Raw genomic sequence first — 22803 nt, forward strand, 5'->3', positions numbered from 1 at the left:
ATGGGGACTTCCCTGGTGGCGCAGTAGTTAAGAATCCACCTGCCAATGCAGGGGACACAGGTTCGAGCCCTGGTCCGGGAAGATCCCACATGCCATGGAGCCACTAAGCCCGTGAGCCACAACTACTAAGCCTGCATGCCTAGAGCCTGTGCTCCGCAACAAGAGAGGCCACCACAATGAGAAGCCCACACACTGCAATGAAGACCCAACACAGCCAAAAATAAATATGCTTATATAAAGTAATGAGATGGAGAAGTCTGCATAAAGAGTACTTGTGTAGAAAGGAAGGAGGAGTTGGGTTTGGACCTGTGTAGTCTGAGGAGTTGGATATGAGTAAAGTGTTCAAAGGAGAGACCTGGGATAAAGATGAAATTTTAGAAGTTAGCATAGACCTAGAATTTAAAGCCGTTCATCAGGATGAGATAGCCGAGGAAGTGCATATAAATAGAGATGTCAGAGGAGAACTCTGGGGTACTCCCAATGTTTAGAGATCTGATGCGAGAAGCAGTAAAAGAGACTGAGATGGAGCTCTCAATTAGGAGGAAACCCAGAGTGATGCCCTGGAAGCCAAATGGAGAAAGTGTTTCGAGGAGTGATGGGCCATATCAGAGCTACCAATAGGTCAGATGCTGCTAGCAAGTCACATAGGATGAGGACAAAGAAGTATTTGTTGAATTTAGCAGTGACCCTCATAAGGGCTGTTTTGGTGCAATGGAGGAGGTGGTAGAGAATGGAAAAGAACAGATGAAGACAGCACATGTAAACAACTCTTCCAAGAATCTTTGTATTTCTGAATTTTTGTTATATTTGGGTATTAGTGAAATTATATTTGACATAACTTTAGAATTTTTTGTGAATCTTGGTTGTATATATGTGTATGTGTAAATTTTTTAATGTAAGATTTCTTACTGTGGGTCATGGTGAAAAAAGGGTTTAAAAAATATGGGATTAGAACAAGAAGGTGAAGAGAATGTTTAGAAAAGAGGTAAAGGATATGGGAGATGTTACTCATGTGAGCACAGGGGAAGGATTTAGGGAGTTGGAGAAGGTTGGGATATGTGATCAGAAAGGGAGAAGTTTTGAAACATAAGGATGAGTGTCAGGGCAATGAGGGATGACCTAGGAGTCCTGTGGAAATTGATGTATACTGGAATAAAGGGCATAGTGACCTTATGATCCAGAAATAATCCATTCTCTGTAAAGGGCCAGGGTAAATTAGTTCAGCTTTGTGGGCCTCTAAAAATGTAAAAAAAAACATGCTTAGCTTATAGGCTGTGGTCATACTTTGCTGCCCCCTGCTTTTTTTTGGGGGGGGGGGCATGCCACATGGCTTATGGGATCTTAGTTCCCAGACCAGGGATTGAACCCAGGCCCTCAGCAGGGAAAGTGCAGAGACCTAAACTCTGGACCACCAGGGAATTCCCACTGCCCCCTGCTTTATACTAGAAGCCCTTGGCAGAAGCTCTGGACAAATAATTTGCATGGAGTTCTGTTATTTTTTTAAGTATTTTTAATAGTACATGTATACGGTACAGAATTCAGATGATTATATGCAGGATAAAGTAAACCTCCCTACCATGTCCACTAGCTATCCTGCTCCCCTCCCTGGAATCTATCATCATTTACAGTTTCTTAGTTAAGAAGTTTTCTATGTATGAACATGCATGTACATATATGCTCTCAGTCAATCTTAAATTTAACTAGATTCATTTTCCTTGAGGTTTGAACTATGAAATGTAATACTTGTACCACTTATGACGTTATTGCCTTCATATCCAAATCCAGCCTTCACTGCCTACTCTGCAGTAATGAATCTGGACCCTGTAGCTACCCCTCCCTTGTCAGCAGGTACAGTGTAAAGCTTCGTCAGTAGAGGGCGCTGGTGAGACACAGGAGGGGCAAGGGACTACTTTTCTTGTGTCCAGTGTGCCTCTCTAGCAGACACCTGCAGCACATGGTTTCTGCAGCCTTGTGCAGTGCCTGCCTTCAGCAGTGGCCAGCAGCACTCAGCAGCCCCACGTGGATGGCTTTCCCTGGCACCCCCAAAACACTTTCTAAGCAAAGTGCTCCAAGCTTATACCTTCTTGGGCTGCACCTCTTTAATTAAGCCAACCTCTCTGTTGTCCATGGCTGTGCCTTCTCTGTCAAAGTCTAGATCTCAGCCCTGGGGTACTTTCTTTGGGTGCTGTCTCTCAGCCTAGCATGAAGAGCCATAAGCTCTTTCCTGTACCTGCTTAGAGTTCTCAGTTTCATAATCAATCCTCATTACTCCAGTTTCCTGTTACAGTGACTAACTCTTTATAGTAAACTTTCCCCAAATTACTGTGTGGTTTCTATCTCCTGATTGGACTCTGATACAAAACGTAAAACCTTTCTGATTAGAAAAGCATTAGATACAAAATCAGACAAGAAGATAATCCATCTCCTAGATTACCTTCTAGTAATCTCACCCTCCAGAGCAACTATTAATGTTGTAATGCTAAACTAGTTTTATGCTTTATTTTAAATATAAAAATGAAAACAGCTACTTGTAAAACAGAAAGCAGTACAAAAAGGACGAAAGTAAAAAATAATACCTTCCTGTCCCCTTTCTACCCACTTAAAATAGTTACCACTGTTAACATTTCCTTGTGTATTCTTCCAGAAATTCTTAATGCATCTAGAAACATGAGAGTATAGTTTTTAAACAAATGGAATCATACCATATATACCGTCCCTGTGTTTCATGGTAAAAATGAAAATTAAGGTAAAAGAATGGTTGTTTTCCAACTTATACTAGCATTATGAATTTGGATTGGCCTTCTAACCATTCAGGAAACTCCGTTGATTGGTAGGAATGAAATTTTGGACACAGGCACAGATGTAGACAGTCACATCAAATGTAATACCTTGAACATTATGAAGTCACTGACAAAATATGTTCTCCCTGAGCAAAGTGGATTCATAAGAAAATTTTAAGGCCATTATAAATGCATATGTTGGACTCTTAAACATGTGGTTATCTAAAAAAACACTGATACTCAAGATTCTTGAAAACAGAGATTTAGCTAATTTCCAATAATGCTAAATTCTATTCTACACTTTTTTGCTGTTACAATAAGCATTGAATCAAAAGCCTCTAGAATACAAGCATTTCCCCTAAATCCTATTTCTTCATATCCAACACAGTTGGTAAAGGGAAGGTATAAGTAAACCTCACTATACCAAAGTTAATTAAATGTACAAAACAGACCCTACAAGGATTAAGGAATATCTCTTGTTTCACCTATGTGTGAAAGTGATTCAGTCCTTAAGTTAGCCATTTTCTAATAACTTGAATACTCCTTTCATATTGTGGCTTTAAGATAGATTGGTACACCTCTCCCTACCCCCTTCTCTGTGGCTTTGTTACTGTTTACCATAGTTAGCCTGAAAGCCTGATGCTGACCCTGGGTAATGAAGAGTTAGATGCGTAAACTTGATTAAAGGTCTGATCTTCGGTTGGGGAGGATCATTAGGGACATCAAAGTTACTGGTCATAAACTGTTTCTTAAGCTCAGTAATGGGTAAGCAGGTGTTTGGTTTTTTTATTACATGCCATGCATTTTATTCTTTTGTATGCAGTATTTAATAAGTTTTTGGATAATTAGGTTTTTTAAATTGTTGACAAAAATTTTCTTGATTTAGCAGTTTTTAGCTAAATCTTCTATTTCTGAATGATTGGAGAGAATGGCAGTACCCATTTCCAGTGAAGAGTGAAGTGTTTAGATAGAGGATGCCTTTCTATCACGGCATTAAGCAGTGTGATGTCTTCTGCATCCAGGAGCCAACTTAACATGTTAAGTCTAGTGAGTCTTGGCAGTCGTAACACACATTGACTCAAAGACTTGACTGTTATGGCCTGAGCTTTGATACATTCTTTGAAATGCCTGGAAATTGTTAACTCTTGCAAGTTGGGCATGTTGTCCAGTGTTTGAAAGAAGTTTCTGTATCCTTCCTCTGTAATCTTGTGGTTGATTGAAAGATTAAGATTCTTGAGTTTCTGGAAACCTCCATTGATTGCTACCTTGGCTATAAATATAAAAGCAAAATATTTATGAAAACAGAATAATAAGGACTTCTATTTCAATACTGGTAGACTAGGTTATTTGAACCAACCTCTTCTACCACCATCACTTAAAGTAGAAAATGCCCAATTTTAATAAAGATATATAAATTTAACAATAAGTATATTAGATAGATTTACTTCTAATTGGAGTATTAAAGATTAATAAATTACATTTAAAAAAACCAAACTGGGGCTTCCCTGGTGGCGCAGTGATTGAGAGTCCGCCTGCCGATGCAGGGGACACGGGTTCGTGCCCTGGTCCAGGAAGATTCCCACATGCCGTGGAGTGCCTGGGCCCGTGAGCCGTGGCCGCTGGGCCTGCGCGTCCGGAGCCTGTGCTCCGCAGCAGGAGAAGCCACAACAGTGAGAGGCCCGCATACCACAAAAAAAACAAAAAACAAAAAACTATATTTTTACAACAGACACACTTTAAATATAAGGACATAGAAAGATTAAAAGTAAAAGGGGGAAAAAAAGGAAAAAGTAAAAGGGATACATCTCTAAATAACTGGTGTGGCAAAAAAATGACAACTGAAGTTAGAAAATATTTTGAACTGAATGAGAATAAAAATATGACACTAAAACTTGTGAGAGGGAGCTAAAGCCAAAGTTAGTGCTCTAACTATCCATCTCAGAAAATTAGGATATCAAAAAAAAAAAAAGAAAGAAAGAAAGTAGGACAAGAAAAGCAAATTATATCCAAAGAAAGTAGCAGGGGATAATAGAGGTAAAAGCAGAATAAATGAAAAACGTGTAGAGAAAAAAAAATTTAATACAATTGAAAAACCAACCAGGTAAAAAAAAAAAAAGTATTGAATATATCAGGAATGAAAAGGGGACTATCAATCACCATAGGTCATACAGATATTTTTAAAATTATAAATATTATGAGCAATTTTAGAAAAGTTTTTAAATCCTTAGAAAAATGTAACTTGCCCAAACTGCACCAATGATAACACAAACGTATACCAATAGAAAACCCACAATGAGGTATCGCAACAGATTCATCAGAATGGCTAAAGTTTAAAGGTCCGACAATACCAAGCAGTAGCCAGAATGTGAAACAACTGCTGGTAGGAATGTAAGTTGGTACAACTATGGAAAACAGAATATTTACCAAATGACGCAAAGTCCGCCCTAGAAATACCTCCATATATGCATCAACAGTCACGTACAAAATGTTCATAGCAGCATTATTCATAGTAGCCAACTCATATCCAGTTGAATGGATAAATAAATTGGCGTATGTATAGTCATACATGGGACAATATACAGCAATGAAAATCAGTGAACTCTATAGTCACACGTATCAGTATGAATCAGTATCACAAGTATGTTGAGCCCGAAGAGGCAGGCACAATAGTACATACTGTGGAGGATCCCATGACATATTTTTAAAACAGGTAAAACTATGGTGAAAGAAAGCAGTATGGTGGTCACCTTTGGGAAGGAGGGGAATGCAGTGTCAGAAGGGACACAAAGGCGGCTTCTGGGATGTAATATTCTATATTGTAACCTAATGAGTAATTGTTACACAAGTATGAGTAACAAGATTTAAGTATGTTCACTTGAAAACTCATTGAGCTGTACACTTAACGATTTTGTACTTTTCTTTACGTGTATTAATTTTCTATTTTAAAAAAAGTACTATAAAAAGGAGTACATGGTGGGTATGTGGCCAGGTGTCTGAGACACTAGGTGTTAAGAATGGACTTGAGGGCTTGTGTAGTCTCAAGTGGGAGGCTATCTTTTACTTCTAAATCTGACCAGAATGAACCAAAATCCATAGAACATTAGAGGGAACAATATGATAGCAAAAATGAGGAAGTGGGTTGAACATTTTTAGGGGGACGAATGTTTTTGTAGACATTTTGCAGCAGAAAGCTTGAGTAATACCACTGGCTTTCATGTGAGCTGAAAGAGTTTATCTGAGGGTATCTCACCAATTTCCACCACGCTGTCATCATCCAAAGTCTGGAAAAATGAGAGAATGCGGAGACATTGAAGATGCTGACATTGCTGGATGATCAGTTTGGCCACTTGATGAATCCCATCCCCAGTAGGAAGGATCAATTCTTCCAGGTTATTTAGAGAACCTAAAGTGTAGGCTATCAGAAGATATTAAAAAGCTATTCTCTGTACTGTGTTCCCAAACAATTGTAATTGAAAGTCTCAAAATCATGCACATTCTACGAGTCCCCATGTAGCATAGAGGCTATTCCTCTTTCTCTCCAAGAAAGGGGTCAGCCTACACCTTGACCTTCATTGCTACCTCTAGACAACCATTCCTCCACCCTTCCCCAACCAGTCTCTCCTGTACTGAAGTCCAAAAGGCCTATCACATCTCCATTTCCTTTTTTGTTGGCTGCACCACACAGCTTGCAGTTCCCCAACCTGGGATTGAACCTGGGCCTGCGGCTGTGAAAGAGTGGAGTCCTAACCACTGGACCACCAGGGAATTCCCATCCATTTCCTCTTTTATTTAGACTGAAGCTTCTACTGGCTCCAGGAAACTCTTCCTAGCTCCTCAATGCCTTCAGCCCCCTTCCTTTCTGTCCTGGTATCATCCTTAGTGAGTTCTGCCTCTTCCTCCTAGAACTAAATCCTCACAATCCACCACTCTCATAACTTTTCACTTTGATCCCTCCTTAGCATGGCTTCGCTTGTTGCAGAGCATGGGCTCTTGTAGCACGGGCTTCAGTAGTTGTGGCTCGCGGGCTCTAGAGCACAGGCTCAGTAGTTGTGGTGCACGGGCTTAGTTGCTCCGCGGCATGTGGGATCTTCCCGGACCAGGGCTCGAACCTGTGTCCCCTGAATTGGCAGGCAGATTCTTAAGCACTGCGCCACCAGGGAAGTCCCCATTTTTGTTGAAATAAATTCTTAATTTTTAATATGCTTCAGATTATCTTTTAAGACCTGTTAGAATTTTTTTCCAGAGCATACATTGCTTTTGTAATCATAAAAAAATAAGTTGAAAAAGTAATCTCTATAGTTATCATTTTGTTAAATCTAGGTTTTCATATACTGAGTTTTCATAACCTTAAAAGATAGTTTCACCTATATTCTAGAAACCTTTGAAACAACAGGTATTTAACTTGTCTGGAATGGATACCTGGCAATGAAATTGCATGGTGCTGGGACTTCTCTGGTGACCCAGTGGCTAAGACTCTGTGCTCCCAATGCAGGGCACCCAGGTTCGATCCCTGGTCAGGGAACTGGATCCCAATGCTGCAACTAAAGATCCCGCATGCTGCAACTAAAAGATCCAATCCCGCACGTGGCAACGAAGATCCCGCATGCCATAACTAAGACCCAGTGCAGACAAATAAATAAATAAATAAGAAATTGCATAGTGCTGTAACAAACAAATCTGTATTCAAAGAAATGAGTCACTCTGAGAACATTTCTTTGAAAGACATCAAGTGAGATCAAGGCATTTGGAGGGTAAAAGCTGAGCAGCACTGTCCCTCCTAATGAGCAAGGGCAGCTAATACATGTTGTAATTTGTTATAGCTAATGCAAAATAGGAGGATTTTATGGGGGAAAGAATAAAGAGCAAGCTTTAGGCACTGTTTTATAAACATACCAAATTTTTCAGCTGTTTCCTTATCAGGAATATATTGGTGCTCAAGATTTAATATCTTCAGAGAAATAAAATTTGGTAAAACAATGACTATAAAAGGGAAAAGAAAAATTTAGTTATGTCAGCTACATTTCTTACACCAAAAAATAATGTGTTTAAAGAGTATTTTAAAAGTGATAGAAATTAATATAATAATTCAGAATATAATAATTCAGATTGTTTAAAGAGTATTTTAAAAGTGATAGAAATTAATATAATAATTCAGATTGAATTAATTAGTATGACAAGTAGATAACACAAATCTTTGCTCAGGAAACAATTCTCATAACTAGAAATGTTTAAACATCTAGAAACAAATATACCTTACTTGAAAATTCATTTAAGATCAGATATTTATTGCAGTAGTTTTGTTCTTTGACATCAATTGCATTTTTAAAATCTGGCTGTTAAAAAATGACTGTCCACAGAAGCATCTTAAACCAAAATTTTACAATTTTAGCTCTTACCAAATGGGGCGGCTTTAAAAAATGGTCCAGTAAGCTTAATTTCTTCAAGTTTCTTGCAGGAAGCAAGTACAGTCATGAGAGACTCAAGATCCGAAAAGAAATTACATTGCAGATGGAAAACACGAAGGTTTGGAGAATTCTGAATTAATTTGACTGTAAAATATCAAATTTAAGGCATCAGAGATTGGAAATTTCTATCAGAATTAGTCATTTAATTTATTAACTTGTTTTAACAATAGTGAATTAAAATAAAGCATCATGATGTAATGAATTGGGCTTAGGTTCAGGGTCTGTGACTAACTGATGAGCTACGTGAACCGTCGTTACTGACCCTCTCTGGGGAATCAGTTTTCTCCTCTATATAGTAATGGCATTGACTCAGCTAAAACCTTCAGCTTTAACATCCTAATGTCTCTAAGTTTGCACATGATGTTTACACTATAGAAACACTATGCAAAGAAACATAAAGGCAGTGACAACTCTGAAGCAAAACTTAAATTTGAAAAAATTGCTGAACAATATAAGAAAACTACTACTTCCAGCTTCAGCTACAATTTTTTTTGCACGCAGCTCTGCATGTCAGTTCAGTAGAGATTTACCTTTTTTTAGTCTTCAGTCTTTACTAAACTAAGGAATTGATGATACCTAAGTCATTTTGCTAAATGATATATTTAAGAAAGATAGCTGTACAGGTTGTTCATCAACCATGAGAATGGTTGATGAAATATATTTATAAAGGCTGATGAGAAACAGGGAAAGGCTTCTGATTACTACCAATCATCAGATTTCCTTCCTTCTTATCTGGCAGATTTCTAAGTTGCAATGTAAGAGCAACTTAAACAAAAACAAAATAAAAGAACTCTACAAACTATTTTTGGAGAGGCAGTACATTCCACTGGTTAAGAGCTCAGACTTAAAAGTCAGAATTCCTGTGTTTAATTGCAAATTTACTATTTCCTTATCTGGGTGACCTTGAGCAAATTATCAATACTTAACCTCTATAACTCCATTTCCCCAACTGTAAAAATTAGAATATAATAGTATTTACCTTGTAGAATGGGTATGAAGGTTAAATGAGTTAAGATTTATAAAGTGCTTAGAACAATTCCTACCATGTAGTAACAGCTCAATAATTACAAATAGCTGTCATTTTTTAATGACAACAAGTGCTAGTCCAACAATTTACCTTGGATACAGGCTACACCCTCAGATCCACAGAAGCTTTAACTTAAATAAATTATTGGCCAAGTAGGTTTTCCAAGTGATACAAAAACAAGTAAATCAAAGTGCCACACTTACCTAGTTTGGAAGGACCGTATTCAGCTAAAATTTGGATCAATAATTTCTCCATATGGTGGAGATTTAGGAATTCTTCAGGAATGACTGAAAAAACATCTCGTTTATCATCCAGATTCACAGACAGTTCTTTCAAGCACAAGAACTTGTCCAAACTAAGAAAGAGTTGATCTAGAAAGTAGCACACAGTTTCCCATTATTAATCTAAAGAGTTCCAAATGCAAAATTTCAAACTGTCATTTGATTCATCGAACTATTTTCATATTTCAAATGAAAACCTTTCACATACCATAAGACTTCCTTTTTTAGAAAGCACATATATGAAGATAATGCTTTCTGCAGCATTTACTGATTATGTCAACTAAAAAAAATATATGTACAACCTAAAAGTTTTGAGTTATGTTTTATTCAGTGGACATTCTTAGGACTTCAAGTCCGGGAGGCAGCATCTCAAGTAATCCTGAGAAAACTGCTCCAAGGAGGTGAGGCGGGGAGCTAGGATATATAGGAGTTTTGCAACAAAGGCAGGTAGTCAGAACAAAAGATTACTGTTAATAAAAGAAAACTAGATATCTCAGGTTAAGGAATTTAGCACTTTTCTATGTATGGGAAGATGCAAGAGTCTGGGGTCACTAAAATCATTCTTTTGATATGCACCTCAGCTATCTGGGGCCAGTATCCTGTGTTTTCACATCCTGAGTTTCTTCAAGCTGCACCCTTTGGGGTGGCTGCAGTCTGATGACTGCTAGATGGCAGGTATTCTTTGTTTCCTTCCTGAGTTTCCTCCGGGCTCACTATCAGGGGTGGCTGCAATTGCTGATAGCTACAACATCCTTTGTTTACTGATATGGCAGGCAATATTTTACTTCTCATCTACTATATGAGAAGCTCTGTACTACACTCTGGATTCACAAAGACATCTCAGCAAATGGGGCTGGGACAACTGAATTTCTCCATGCAAAGAAGTTGGACCCTTACCTCCCACCACCATATACAGAATTGGCTCAAAATGAATCAACAACCTAAATATAAGAGCTAAAACCATACAACTCTTAGAAGAAAACAGAAATAAATCTTCATAACCTTGGATTTGAGAATAGATTCTTAGATATGCTACCAAGAGCACTAGCACAAAAGAAAAACAGACAAATTGGACTTCACTGAAATTTGAAACTTTACAGATTGAAGTACATTATTGAGACAGTGAAAAGGGCAATCTATCGGAGAAAATATTTTAAAACCAAGTGTCCAATAAAGATTTAATTACACAAAGAACTCCTATAACTCAAAACAAAAAGACAACACAGTTTTAAAAATGGACAAAGGAACAAACAACCCAATCACAAAATGGGCAGGAGACCTAAAGGGACATTTCTCCAAAGAAGACATACAGATGGCTAACAAGCACATAAGATGCTCAACATTGCTAATTATTAGAGAAATGCAAATCAAAACTACGAGGTATCACCTGACAATGGTCAAAATGGCTATCATCAAAAAGTCTACAAATAGGGACTTCCCTGGTGGTGCAATGGTTAAGACTCCGCCTGCCAATGCAGGGGACACGGGTTCGAGCCTTGGTCCAGGAAGATCCCACATGCCACAGAGCAACTAAGCCCGTGCACCACAACTACTGAGCCTGTGCTCTAGAGCCCACGAGCCACAACTACTGAACCTGCGAGCCAGAACTACTGAAGCCCACACACCTAGAGCCTGTGCCCTGCAACAAGAGAAGCCACTGCAACGAGAAGACCACGCACCGCAATGAAGAGCAGCCTGCGCGCAGCAATGAAGACCCAACGCAGCCAAAAATAAATAAATAAATAAAATTTTTTACAAGTCTCCAAAAATAAATGGTGGAGAGTATGTGGAAAAGGGAAACCCTACTACACTGTTGGTGGGAATGTAAACTGGTGCAGCCACTATGGAAAACGGTAAAGAGGTTCTTTAAAAAAACTAAAAAATAGGGACTTCCCTGGTGGCGCAGTGGTTAAGAATCCGCCTGTCAATGAAGGGGGCACGGGTTCAATCCCTGGTCCAGGAAGATCCCACATGCCGTGGAGCAACTAAGCCCATGCACCACAACTACTGAGCCTGCACTCTAGAGCCCGTGAGCCACAACTACTGAGCCCACATGCCACAACTACTGAAGCCCGCGCTCCTAGATTCCATGCTCCACAAGAGAAGCCACCACAATGAGAGGCCCGCATACTGCAACTAGAGAAAGGCTGCACACAGCAATGAAGACCCAACGCAGCCAAAAAAAAAAAAAAACTAAACTAAAAATAGAGTTACCATATAATCCAGCGATCCCACTCCTGGGCATGTATCAGGAGAAAACCATGGTTTGAAAGGGTACATGCACCACAGTGTTCACAGCAGTACTATTTACAATAGCCAAGACATGGAAGCAACCTAAATGTCCATCAACAGATGACTAGATAAAGAGGATGTGATGCACACACACAACGGAATATTAGCCATAAAAAAGAATGAAATAATGCCATTTGCAGCTACATGGATGGACCTAGAGATTATCATACTAAATGAAGTAAGTCAGACAGAAAGACAAATATATGATATCACTTCTATGTGGAATCTAAAAAGTGATACAGATGAACTTATTTACAAAACAGAAATAGACTCACAGACATAGAAAAAAAACTTATGGTTACCAAAGGGGAAAGGGGAGGGAGGGAGGGATAAATTAGAAGTTTGAGATTAACAGATACAGACTACTATGTATAAAATAAACAAGGACCTACAGTATAGCACAGGGAACTATATTCAATATCTCGTAATGATCTATAGTGGAAAAGAATCTGAAAAAGTTTATATACACACACACACACACAATCTGAATCACTTTGCTGTATACCAGAAACTAACACAAAATTGTAAATAAACTACACTTCAATTTTTTTAAATGGGCAAAAGGATTTAATAGACTGTCTCCAAAAAACACACACTAACAGCCAATAAGCACATGAAAAGATGCTCAACAGCATTAGTCATTATGAAAATGCAAATCAAAACCAACGTGAGATACAATTTCACACCTATTAGGATGTCTCTGATTTAAAAAAAACAAAAAAGCATTGAGGATGTGAAGAAACTGGAGCCCTTGTACATTGCTTGTAGGAATGTAAAATGCTGCAGCCAGCGTGGAAAACAGTTTGGAGTTTCCTTGAAAATTAAAATAGAATTACTATCATTAATAGCCAATAATTCCACTTCCGGGTATATATCCAAAAGAATTGAAAATAGGGTCTCCAAGTAATATTTGTGCACCCATGTTCATGGCAACTTTAGCCAGAATAAACAGTGCAAGTGTCCATCAACAGATGAATTGATTAATAAAATGTGATATATACATACAATGAAATATTATTCAGCTATAAAAGTAGTGAAGTTCTGACGCATACCACAACACGGATGAACCTTAAAAACGTGAAAGAAGCCAGACACAAAAGGACAAGATATTGTATGGATTCACTTATGTGAAACAGAATAGACAAATTCATAGAGACATCAGCATCTGGGGAGAAGAAGGAGGTATTGTTTAATAGGTACAGAGTTTGGGATGATGGAAAGGTTCTGGAAGTGGATAGTGGTGATGGTTGCACAACACTGTAATTGTACTTAATGCCACTGAATTGTATACTGAAAAATGATTTTAAGGTTTCATGTATGTTTTACCATGATAAATATTTGAAAAAACAAAATTTTTCTAAATTTGATGATAAATATCAACCCACAGATCCAAAAAAAATGTTCAGTGACCCTCAAGTAAGATAGATACAAAGCAAAGCACACCTAGGCATTTAACAAACTGCTGAAAATCAAACCCATACTAGCAACAATCCGAAAATGAAAAAATTTAAATACCATTTACAGGAGTATCAAAAATACAAGTACCTAGGAATAAATTTAATGAAAGATGATAAAGTCTATACTGAAAACTCTCAAACACTGCTTAGACAAGTGAAAAGAGACACAAATAACTGGGAGACACTACTTCCCACTTGTTTATTTCCCAGAGTACAAGCCCTTTCTTCCATGAAGCAGGTGGGGTGAGGGTAATTCTCAAGCATCATTTACATATAGATCATTATTTGACTAATAACAAGTCATTTGTTTATTAAGAGACCTCATTAGTCATTGTATTATTTTTATCAGAGTTTGAAAGCCATTCTGTTATTTGGAAGCCTTTCACTAATTCATATTACTGACAGAAATAAGTTAGTAAAGATTTATTTTATATCTGTTCAATCAGCAAGGATTTATGGTCTCACACTTTCAAAAGTTTTCATCCACCTAAAACTAAGAGTGAGAAGATAAGAGTACACATCCTAACAGTCATCTAAAACAGATGCAGGTTTACCTTGTAGGTGGGTTGTCTTTGAGACTTCAAGAGATTCTAGGGAAGGAAGAGTGAGAAGCAATTCCTGTTCTACTGCACTCAGCTCAGATTGGCTTACGGAGCACTTGGTGAATGAGGCCTTATACTGCTCAAGAGCTGGGCTGATGCTTTCAATAAAACCCGTGCTCCTGGTCAAGTGGAGTTCAATGTGCTGTGAAGCTGAGAAAACTTTCGTTAGAAACCTTAGCATCTCCTGATCCACAGCATCAGTACCAGTCACATGAACTTCCAGAAGGGGAATCTTGTACTGCTTTGGAGAAAGGTTCCAATAGCCAGTGCTGATATCTGCTGGTGCCTTGAGTTGCATGTTCAGAAAACTGTTCACGGTTTCCTCTTTTTCAACTAAATTCTGCTTCCATTCACTCTCAAGTTCAAAGGCAGAAGCATAGTCCTGATCTATGGTTGGTGCCTGGGATTTGTCGAAAATTTTTTCCAGTAATGAAAAATCTGTTGTGCGTAAGCTATTTCCTCTTATGGAGACCTGGACTCTCCCCAACAATAACAGGCTTTCTGGGTGGTCAAAAAAATACTGTAACTTAAGTACACTCAAAGACAGGGTTCTCCCTTGAAGGAACTGCAAAATGAATGGAGAACAGGCAGCAACACTGTTGCTTCGATAAGCAGTTTTTACAGCCAGAGCCAGTAAATGTTTTGAAACCAGTGAAAGGTAATTTTCTGGAGAGTATTGCCACAACAACCGGAGACACTGCATTTGCTCTGAAATCTCTGGATGATGCTTCAGGTAGTCATCATTTTCAGATATATTCTCCAGTGTCTCTTGATTATCCACCAAAAGAAGCAATTGGGATACAATTGTTGGCCCTGCCTTTGTTGAAGAGTGGCAAGAGACATAGTTCAAAAAATTTGCATAGGGACCTATAGCCATCATGGCTGAGTTAATTTGTTTCAAATAATGAAGTCCTGAATCTTGATCCTCTTGCCTATCTGAATCCAGGAGTTCAGTCAGCCTCATCCCAGCAAGAAATTCTTGGAATGAAGCATTCAAAAACTGATAGACTGGCCTCAGTCTCTGGGCTGTGAATTTGCTCATCAGGTACATGGCTAGATCTTCATCTTCACCAATCCCTACTTCTAGGAGATCATCATCACTAAACTCAAAGCAAGATGAAAAAAAACCTTTCAAGGCCAGCTCACCACAGGAGGACACAGTTGCTTTGAGAAGGTCAGCTGCAGTTTTGTGCCTTAAGAAAAGGCATTCTATATAGGACTTGAAAACAGCCACATCATCAAAGGACTGACAAAAAGGATACCGAAGCCAATGAGCACAGACTGCTGCTACGAAGAAGGGAGTTTTCTGAATTCCCAGCCATGTTTCATTAATTCTAAAGTCAACCATAAACTTTCGCAGACGGGTCAAATCATCTGGAAAGAGCTTCCGTAATATATAGAGGGTATTACAGAAGGGAAACGCTTTGATCTCTAGAATTGTATCTAGGTGTCGGCGGATGTCCTTAGCCCTGTTTGTATGGACAGCAATCAATAAGCAGGTCCTTGACAAATGGTTTCTTTGAATCATCCTCTCTATGCTTTGAGGGACTGAGCACATCCCTTTGTAGTCATCCAAAAGGAGTAACACCTGGTTCTTTAACTGCTGGATGATGTTCCACAGGCCCGTTTCAGTCACAGATCCTTCTGTCTCTAGGAGTTGGTCACAAATGACATTGGCCAGCCCCTGGTCCCGTCTGGCAGAGCCAAGAGAGACGTAGAAAACCAACTGGAACCTGTGTAACAAGGGACAGCATCCTGAGGCCCATAGAAGAGCTACTGTCTTCAGGAGGACCGTCTTTCCACTACCAGCTTCACCCTCCACACACATGACGGAGTTCAAGTTAGCAAAGACCTCAGGCAACACCACAGGCTCCTGCACAGTATTGGTGATGTGTTTTGAAGCAAGGGACAGATCACAATTCAGCAGCTGATCGGTGGCTAGACAGGAAGAGACCTCAAGCAAAGACATGTGGCAGAAAGGGGCACTGGTGTAGGCTTTTCTCAGGCGCTCACTCAGACTTTTTGCCTCCTGAAGCCACTGGGCTTCACCATGGGCCACCTCTGTGGAGAAAAGCAAGGAGGCACAGTTATAAATACTTTTTTAAAATCCCCTATGTAGAAATATATGTACACATTCATCTAATCCCATGTGCTACTTCCAGATCCTTACCTGGCACTGCAGAACTCACTGCTGACTCTTCAAGATTGCTTTCACTTGTAGTTTCCTTTGAAAAGAAAATCCTCTATTAAATCAGCATTTGTATAAGAGGGTGGGGCTTTGAATTACAATTAGGGACCAGATATTTTCTAAACCCAACCCATCCTCAAGTATTTACGCCAGTTGCAGGGAGGAGTGCTACAAATATGAAACAATAAGTGATCTGCAAACACACGCAAGCGTGTGCTCCTGGGTGATATCCAAACAGTGCATTCCATGGGTGACTTGAGCTGTGATTCCTGTCCAGATGATTAGAATCACAGTGTCTAGAGCAAGATGGACCCTCCAGAAATCATTAGGTGCAACTTCTGATCTTAGTTATCAACAGTTTTTTAAATATTACATACCTGGGATATAGGAAGGTTATGTTTCTTCCTTTAAAAATAAGCTATTTAAGGGGTTCCCCTGGTGGTCCAGTGGGTAAGACTCCAGCTTCCGGTGCAGGGGGCCCAGGTTCCATCCCTGGTCGGGGAACTAGATCCTGTATGCATGCTGCAACTAAGAGTCCACATGCCACAACTATGAGCCTCCATGCCACAACTAAAAGATCCCACAGGCCACAACTAAGATCCGGCACAGACATAATAAATAAAAAATAAATAAATATTTTTTAAAAATAAGCTAGTTAAGGGAGGTGGGGGGATGAGCAAAGATGAATCAAGTGAACGACTAATTACCTTGTTTTCTTTTGGGGGGATGACGAACATAATACACCTAACATACAGCCTCAAATAAGGGGTGTGTGTGTATTAAACTGGCAGTGGCTAATCTCCTAGAGAACTATGTAGAATTTCTCAGTTTAAAAAGGGGTCAACCTATTAATCTGTATTTTTGATTTGGTTGGTTGGTTGCTGTTGTAAAAGAAACATATCTTCCCAGCTTTGAGAAAAGCCAACTACCAAGTCAGACCTTACTGTCCTCCAAATGATGATCACAGATGGAATCCAGGTAGCCTGGATGCTAATCAACTTTTAGGTCCAAACGAGTCTGGGCCTCACAGTAGAAGGGATTGACTCTACATTTCATGAAACTAGGTATTATGTTTTGTTTATTGTAGCATCCCCAGCTGCAACTGGCGCATGATTGGTGCTTAACAGATATTTGTAGAATTCATTTATTTATTTTTTTAATGATGAGCAGTTCCTGTTCAAAAACAGTTTTTAATCACATGATCACACACTCTGAAAATAAACAAGGTGGCGTTCATACCGTTAAGTCAGAAAGTTCACCATGGCTCTGAAGGTCTGGAATCACTTCTGCAGAGCACTTCATATTGTGGAGAAACTGACAACTAAGCACAAAAGTTAAGAGTTATAAAAATAATTGTATGGGACTTCCCTGGTGGCGCAGTGTTTAAGAATCTGCCTGCCGATGCAGGGGACACGGGTTTGAGCCCTGGTCCGGGAAGATCCCACATGCTGAGGAGCAACTAAGCCCATGCCCCACAACTACTGAGCCTGTGAGCCCTAGAGCCCATGAGCCACAACTACTGAGCCCACATGCCACAACTACTGAAACCCGTGCACCTAAAGCCCGTGCTCCGCAACAAGAGAAGCCACCGCAATGAGAAGCCTGCACGCAGCAACGAAGATCCAACGCAGCCAAAAATAAATAAAGTAATTAATTAATTTTTAAAAATAGTTGTATGCAATTAAGCATTTGCATTAGGTTTTCAAAAACACTGTGAGAGTTTTACTGGCAAAAATTAAGTATAAAATTAACTTTTCCAGTGATTCTGTCAGTGTCTTTATCAAACAAGACATGTAGACTATAAATCTCAGCAGTAGAGATATAAACGGTTCATAAAGTAGTGGTGGGGATAACCAGCCAATTTGGTGGAATGGGAGCATATTTAACACTCATCCATGAGACCAACTAAAATGAACCTAAAGGAAAAAAAAAATAGAGAAGACAACTCTATCTATGGATTCTGGAATAATGACAACAAAAAGGACATTAGTAGAAAAAATGGTGAAATATGTATAACATCTGGAGTTGATAGCAATGTACCAGTGTTGGTTTTTTAATATTAATAAATGTACCAGGATAATATAAGGTGTTAGTATTAGAGGAAACTGGGTGTGGGAATATAGGAACTCTCTGTATTATCTTTTCACCTTTTCTCTAAGTCGAAAAGTTTTTCCAAATAAAAAGTTTATTTTAGAAAAAAACTCCATCAATATGAAGACTGAAGAATGGCCACAAACATACTCTCTAAAAACAATTTGCTAGACATCATGAAACTGGAACATAAAATACCATCTAAATTCAGGTTATGATGTCTGCCTGAAGAACCAAGGAAGAAAATTCTAAAGAGCTCTACCCACAATCATTAACTTGGATAGATGAGAACTATAAATGTCAGTAGGTAAATGATAAAACTAGAAACAATTATCTTGGTTTATTTTTATGCTGCTGAATTACAGGAAAGCAGGCGATAAAGCAAGAGGACACATCATTTTTATTTTCCTACTTGAAGATGAGCCCAGGAATAGAAGGGTAGCTACAGGAAGATAGCTAGTAGGACTTCAAATGCTTCTGTCCAAGGTCACTATGCAGATAGACCCATCAAGGAAAAGGACTCTGAAGGAAGGTAACATACAAGCATTTTCATACAAGTAAAGCCAAGCAGACCAGCACTACAAGAAAAGTTAAAGGAAGTTCTTCAGTTAAAAGGAAAATGATAACAGATGCAAACTTGGTTCTACCCAAAGGAATGAAGTGTGCCAGGGATGGTAACTCAACGGGTAAACAAGAAATACATTTTTTCTCTTTTTAAAATGTATTTAAAAGATAATTTTTAGAGCAAAGATATAATACTATATTGTGAGATTTAGAATATATGTGATGTAAAAATGTATGAAAACAAAATCGCAAACAATAGGAGGGGGAAAATAGAAGTATACTGTTATATGGTTTATACATTATATGTCAACTGTGATAATATTATTTGAACATGACTGTGATATGTTAAACATGCATTATGATTCTAGAGCAGGTACTAAAAAGATAAAGATGTACATCTAAAAAGCCAACAATAGAGATAAAATGGAACACTAAAAAATACTCAAATGCAAGTCAGGAAAAGAAGAAGAAACAAAGAGCAGATGGGATAAATAGAAACAAATAGCAAAATAGTAGATTTAAATCCAACCATATTAATAATTATATTAAATGTAAATGTTCTAAACACTCCCATTAGAAAGCAGATATTGGGGAATTTGTTGGGGGTCCAGTGGTTAAGACTCTGAGCTCTCACGGCCAGGGGCCCAGGTTAGATCCCTGGTCAGGGAACTAAGATCCCACGAGCTGACAATATGGCCAAAAAAACTCAAACAAACAAACAACAACAACAAAAGAGAAAGAAGATATTGTCAGACTGTTAAAAAAAAGCAAGACCCAACTATGTTGCCTACAAGAAACTCACTTTAAATATAAAGTCATAGATTAAAAGTAAAATGATTTCGGGAATTCCATGGTAGTCCAGTGGTTAGGACTTGATGCTCTCTGGGTTCAATCCCTGGTCGGGGAACTAAGATCCCTCAAGCCACGCAGCGTGGCCAAAAAAAAAAAGTAGAATGATTTCAAAAAAGGTAGTGTCATGTAAAAACTATACAAAAGCTGGAGTGGCTACATATATTAATATCAGATAAAGACTTAAGAATAAGGAGTACTATGAGAGATAAAGAGAGACATTTCATGTACTCTCTGAATATGAAAGAGGAAAGGGCAAAGAATAGCCAAGATATGGTCCTGAAGAAAAAGAGCAAGGAAACTGTATGGGAAAATATGAAAATATGCTCAACATTATTAGTAATTAGATTGACAAAAATTAAAATTTGGGCAATACTAAATTAGTGAGGAAGCAGACAGAATGGAAACATCTATGCTAGTGAGAATATAAATCAGTACAACCACTTCAAAAAAAGTTTTGCATAATCTAATAAAGTTGAGTATGTGCAAACCCTATTACTCTGCAATTCCATGGTTGGTTATGCATCCTGGAGAAACACATGTGAGCACTGGGAATTATGTACAGGAGGGTTCATAGTGGCATTATTTGAATTGCAACACTCTGTAAAACAACCCAGATGTTGAATCTAGAATAGAATGGATAAATTACATATTCATAAAACAATATACTATATAGCAATGAGAACAAGTGAACTGCAACTCTATACATAATTATGAATGAGTCTCAAAAACTTTGTGTAAAGTTTGAGTAAAATAAGTCAGTCATCACAGAAGAACCATGCAGTATGCTTCCATTTATTTGAACTTCAAGAATAAGCAAAGTTAAATGTGTTTAATAATACACATGTAGTTGGTGAAACCATTAGGAGAAGAAGGAACAATTAACCCAAATTTCAGGATCATGTTTACCTCTGAATTGGAGGGACAAGGATATAATCAGAATCGGGAAGGAGGGCACACAGTAGCATTCTAAGGACTTGATAATATTCAATTTCTTAACTTTAGTGCTGGGTTCATTTGTTTCTTTGTTAATTGTCCTTTAAATCATACATAAACATTTTAGGTACTCCTTTAAATGCATCCTAGTTTGTGATTTTAAAAAAGAGGCAGGGGCTTCCCTGGTGGCGCAGTGGTTGAGAGTCCGCCTGCTGATGCAGGGGACGCGGGTTCGTGCCCCGGTCCGGGAAGATCCCACATGGCGCGGAGCGGCTGGGCCCGTGAGCCATGGCTACTGAGCCTGTGTGTCCGGAGCCTGTGCTCCGCAACGGGAGAGGCCACAACAGTGAGAGGCCTGCATACCGCAAAAAAAAAAAAAAAAAAAAAGAGGCAGAAGGGGCTTCCCTGGTGGCACAGTGGTTGGGAGTCCGCCTGCCGATGCAGGGGACACGGGTTCGTGCCCCGGTCCGGGAGGATCCCACATGCCGCGGAGCGGCTGGGACCGTGAGCCATGGCCGCTGAGCCTGTGTATCCGGAGCCTGTGGTCCGCAACGGGAGAGGCCACAACAGTGAGAGGCCCGCGTACAGCAAAAAAAAAAGAAAAAAAAGAGGCAGAAGATTTGAGCCTCACATGGAGCACCAAAAAACAAAAACAACAACAACAAAAACCACAAAACAAACAAACAAAAAAGGCAGAGGAGAAATAAAAATGCCACACAAAAAGGGAGTTGATAGAGTCCAGGAGAGGTTCTAAATAAAATTAGACTGCATCCTAGCTTATTTTTCCAAGAATTAAGAAGAATATCCCCACTGTTTAAAAATTTACAAAATATTAAATCCAAATAAGAAAGAAAAAAACACAACTACTTCTGTCAAAACACCTTCAAAACTGTATCCTCTTTAGAATCTTAGAATTAGGTGGAAGTATTTAAGACCTGTTTATATTAATATTTATTTCTGGAAGAGCACTTACTAATTACAAAGTGAAAACAAAAAAATGTTCTCTTACAGTTGAACATTTTTGAAGAGTTTGGTGAGTGAAAAATAAGCCAAAAAAAAAAAAAAAAGGTTAAAGAGCTACAGAAAATAAATATTAAAAAGTAGCCATTTATTCATGAAATTTTAGAACACTGGAAACAAACAGAAAATCCTAAATGCATCCAGGATGGAAAAAGTAGTTTGCAATGAAAGGATTAAGAATCAGAAAGACATGGAATTTCAACAGCAGTATTGGAAGCTATTAGAAAATATAGCAATGCCTGTTCAACTTAGAATGACTTCCAACCTGGAACTCTACACCTAGCTAAACTACCAAATGAGTGTGAGAAAATATATACAAATATTCAGATATATGCATTAAATGGAAGCTAAAAACATGTATCGCTTCTGCAATCTTTCCCAGGGAACTGTGGAGGAGTGTTCCAAAGTGAATGAATAGAGTGAAGTAAGTCAGAAAGAGAAAAACAAGTATCATGTATTAACACATATATGTGGAATCCAGAAAAATGGTATAGATGATTTTATTTGCAAAGCAGAAAAAGACATAGAGAACAACTGTATGGATACCAAGGGCGAATGGGGGTGGTGGGAGGAATTGGGAGATTGGGATTGACACACATACACTATTGACACTATGTATAAAATAGGTAACTAATGAGAACATACTGTGTAGCACAAGGAACTCTAATGCACTGTGGTGACCTAAATGGGAAGGAAATCCAAAAAAGGGGAGATATATATATATATATATATATATATATATATATATATATATATATATATATATATATCTGATTCATTTTGCTGTACAGCAGAAACTAACACAATATTGTAAAGCAACTATACTCTAATAAAAATTAATTAAAAAAATAAAAAGACATAATCCAATTCCACAATTAAACAAAACAAAACAACAACACAGTGAGTGAATAAACCAAGAAGAGGGTGACAGTAGATCCAGGAAACAGGAGCTACAACACAGGAGAAAGGCAATAGGAATCCCTAGGATGACCGTGAAGAACGATCTCAGGATCCTAGGGTGACTACAGGACAAATAGTTCATATTGAAGCAGGTCAGAGACTTCACAATAGACTCCTTTAAGAAAATGAAAATGGTGCGCTATCTTACAAGTTTGAATGACCGGACAGCAAGTTTTAAACATTTGGGAGAATTTGAAGATGAACTGGTACTAAATACATTTTAAAACTAAGAAAATGGGTATATTTTTTAAAAAGGAAAATAACAAGTGTTGGCGAGGAGATGGAGAAACT

The 22803-nt window shown here is 38.4% G+C and overlaps 1 protein-coding gene across 3 annotated transcripts in view; it reads right to left on the minus strand.

The window, feature by feature from the left end:
- Window positions 1-1457: 1457 nt before the first annotated feature.
- Window positions 1458-22803, minus strand: part of NAIP (NLR family apoptosis inhibitory protein) — a 37373-nt gene continuing 16027 nt past the window's right edge. For all 3 annotated transcript variants that reach the window (XM_060009351.1, XM_060009353.1, XM_060009352.1), the window contains 8 exons: window positions 17332-17413; window positions 16075-16129; window positions 13857-15965; window positions 9476-9643; window positions 8177-8329; window positions 7674-7760; window positions 6031-6195; window positions 1458-4050 (listed from right to left, as the gene is read on the minus strand). In XM_060009351.1, coding sequence (XP_059865334.1) covers window positions 3686-4050; window positions 6031-6195; window positions 7674-7760; window positions 8177-8329; window positions 9476-9643; window positions 13857-15965; window positions 16075-16129; window positions 17332-17413 — 3184 coding nt within the window. In that variant the 3' untranslated portion in view covers window positions 1458-3685. The remainder of the gene's footprint in view (window positions 4051-6030; window positions 6196-7673; window positions 7761-8176; window positions 8330-9475; window positions 9644-13856; window positions 15966-16074; window positions 16130-17331; window positions 17414-22803) is intronic.

This window comes from Delphinus delphis, chromosome 3 (assembly GCF_949987515.2).
Source record: "Delphinus delphis chromosome 3, mDelDel1.2, whole genome shotgun sequence".
Taxonomy (NCBI): Eukaryota; Metazoa; Chordata; class Mammalia; order Artiodactyla; family Delphinidae; genus Delphinus; species Delphinus delphis.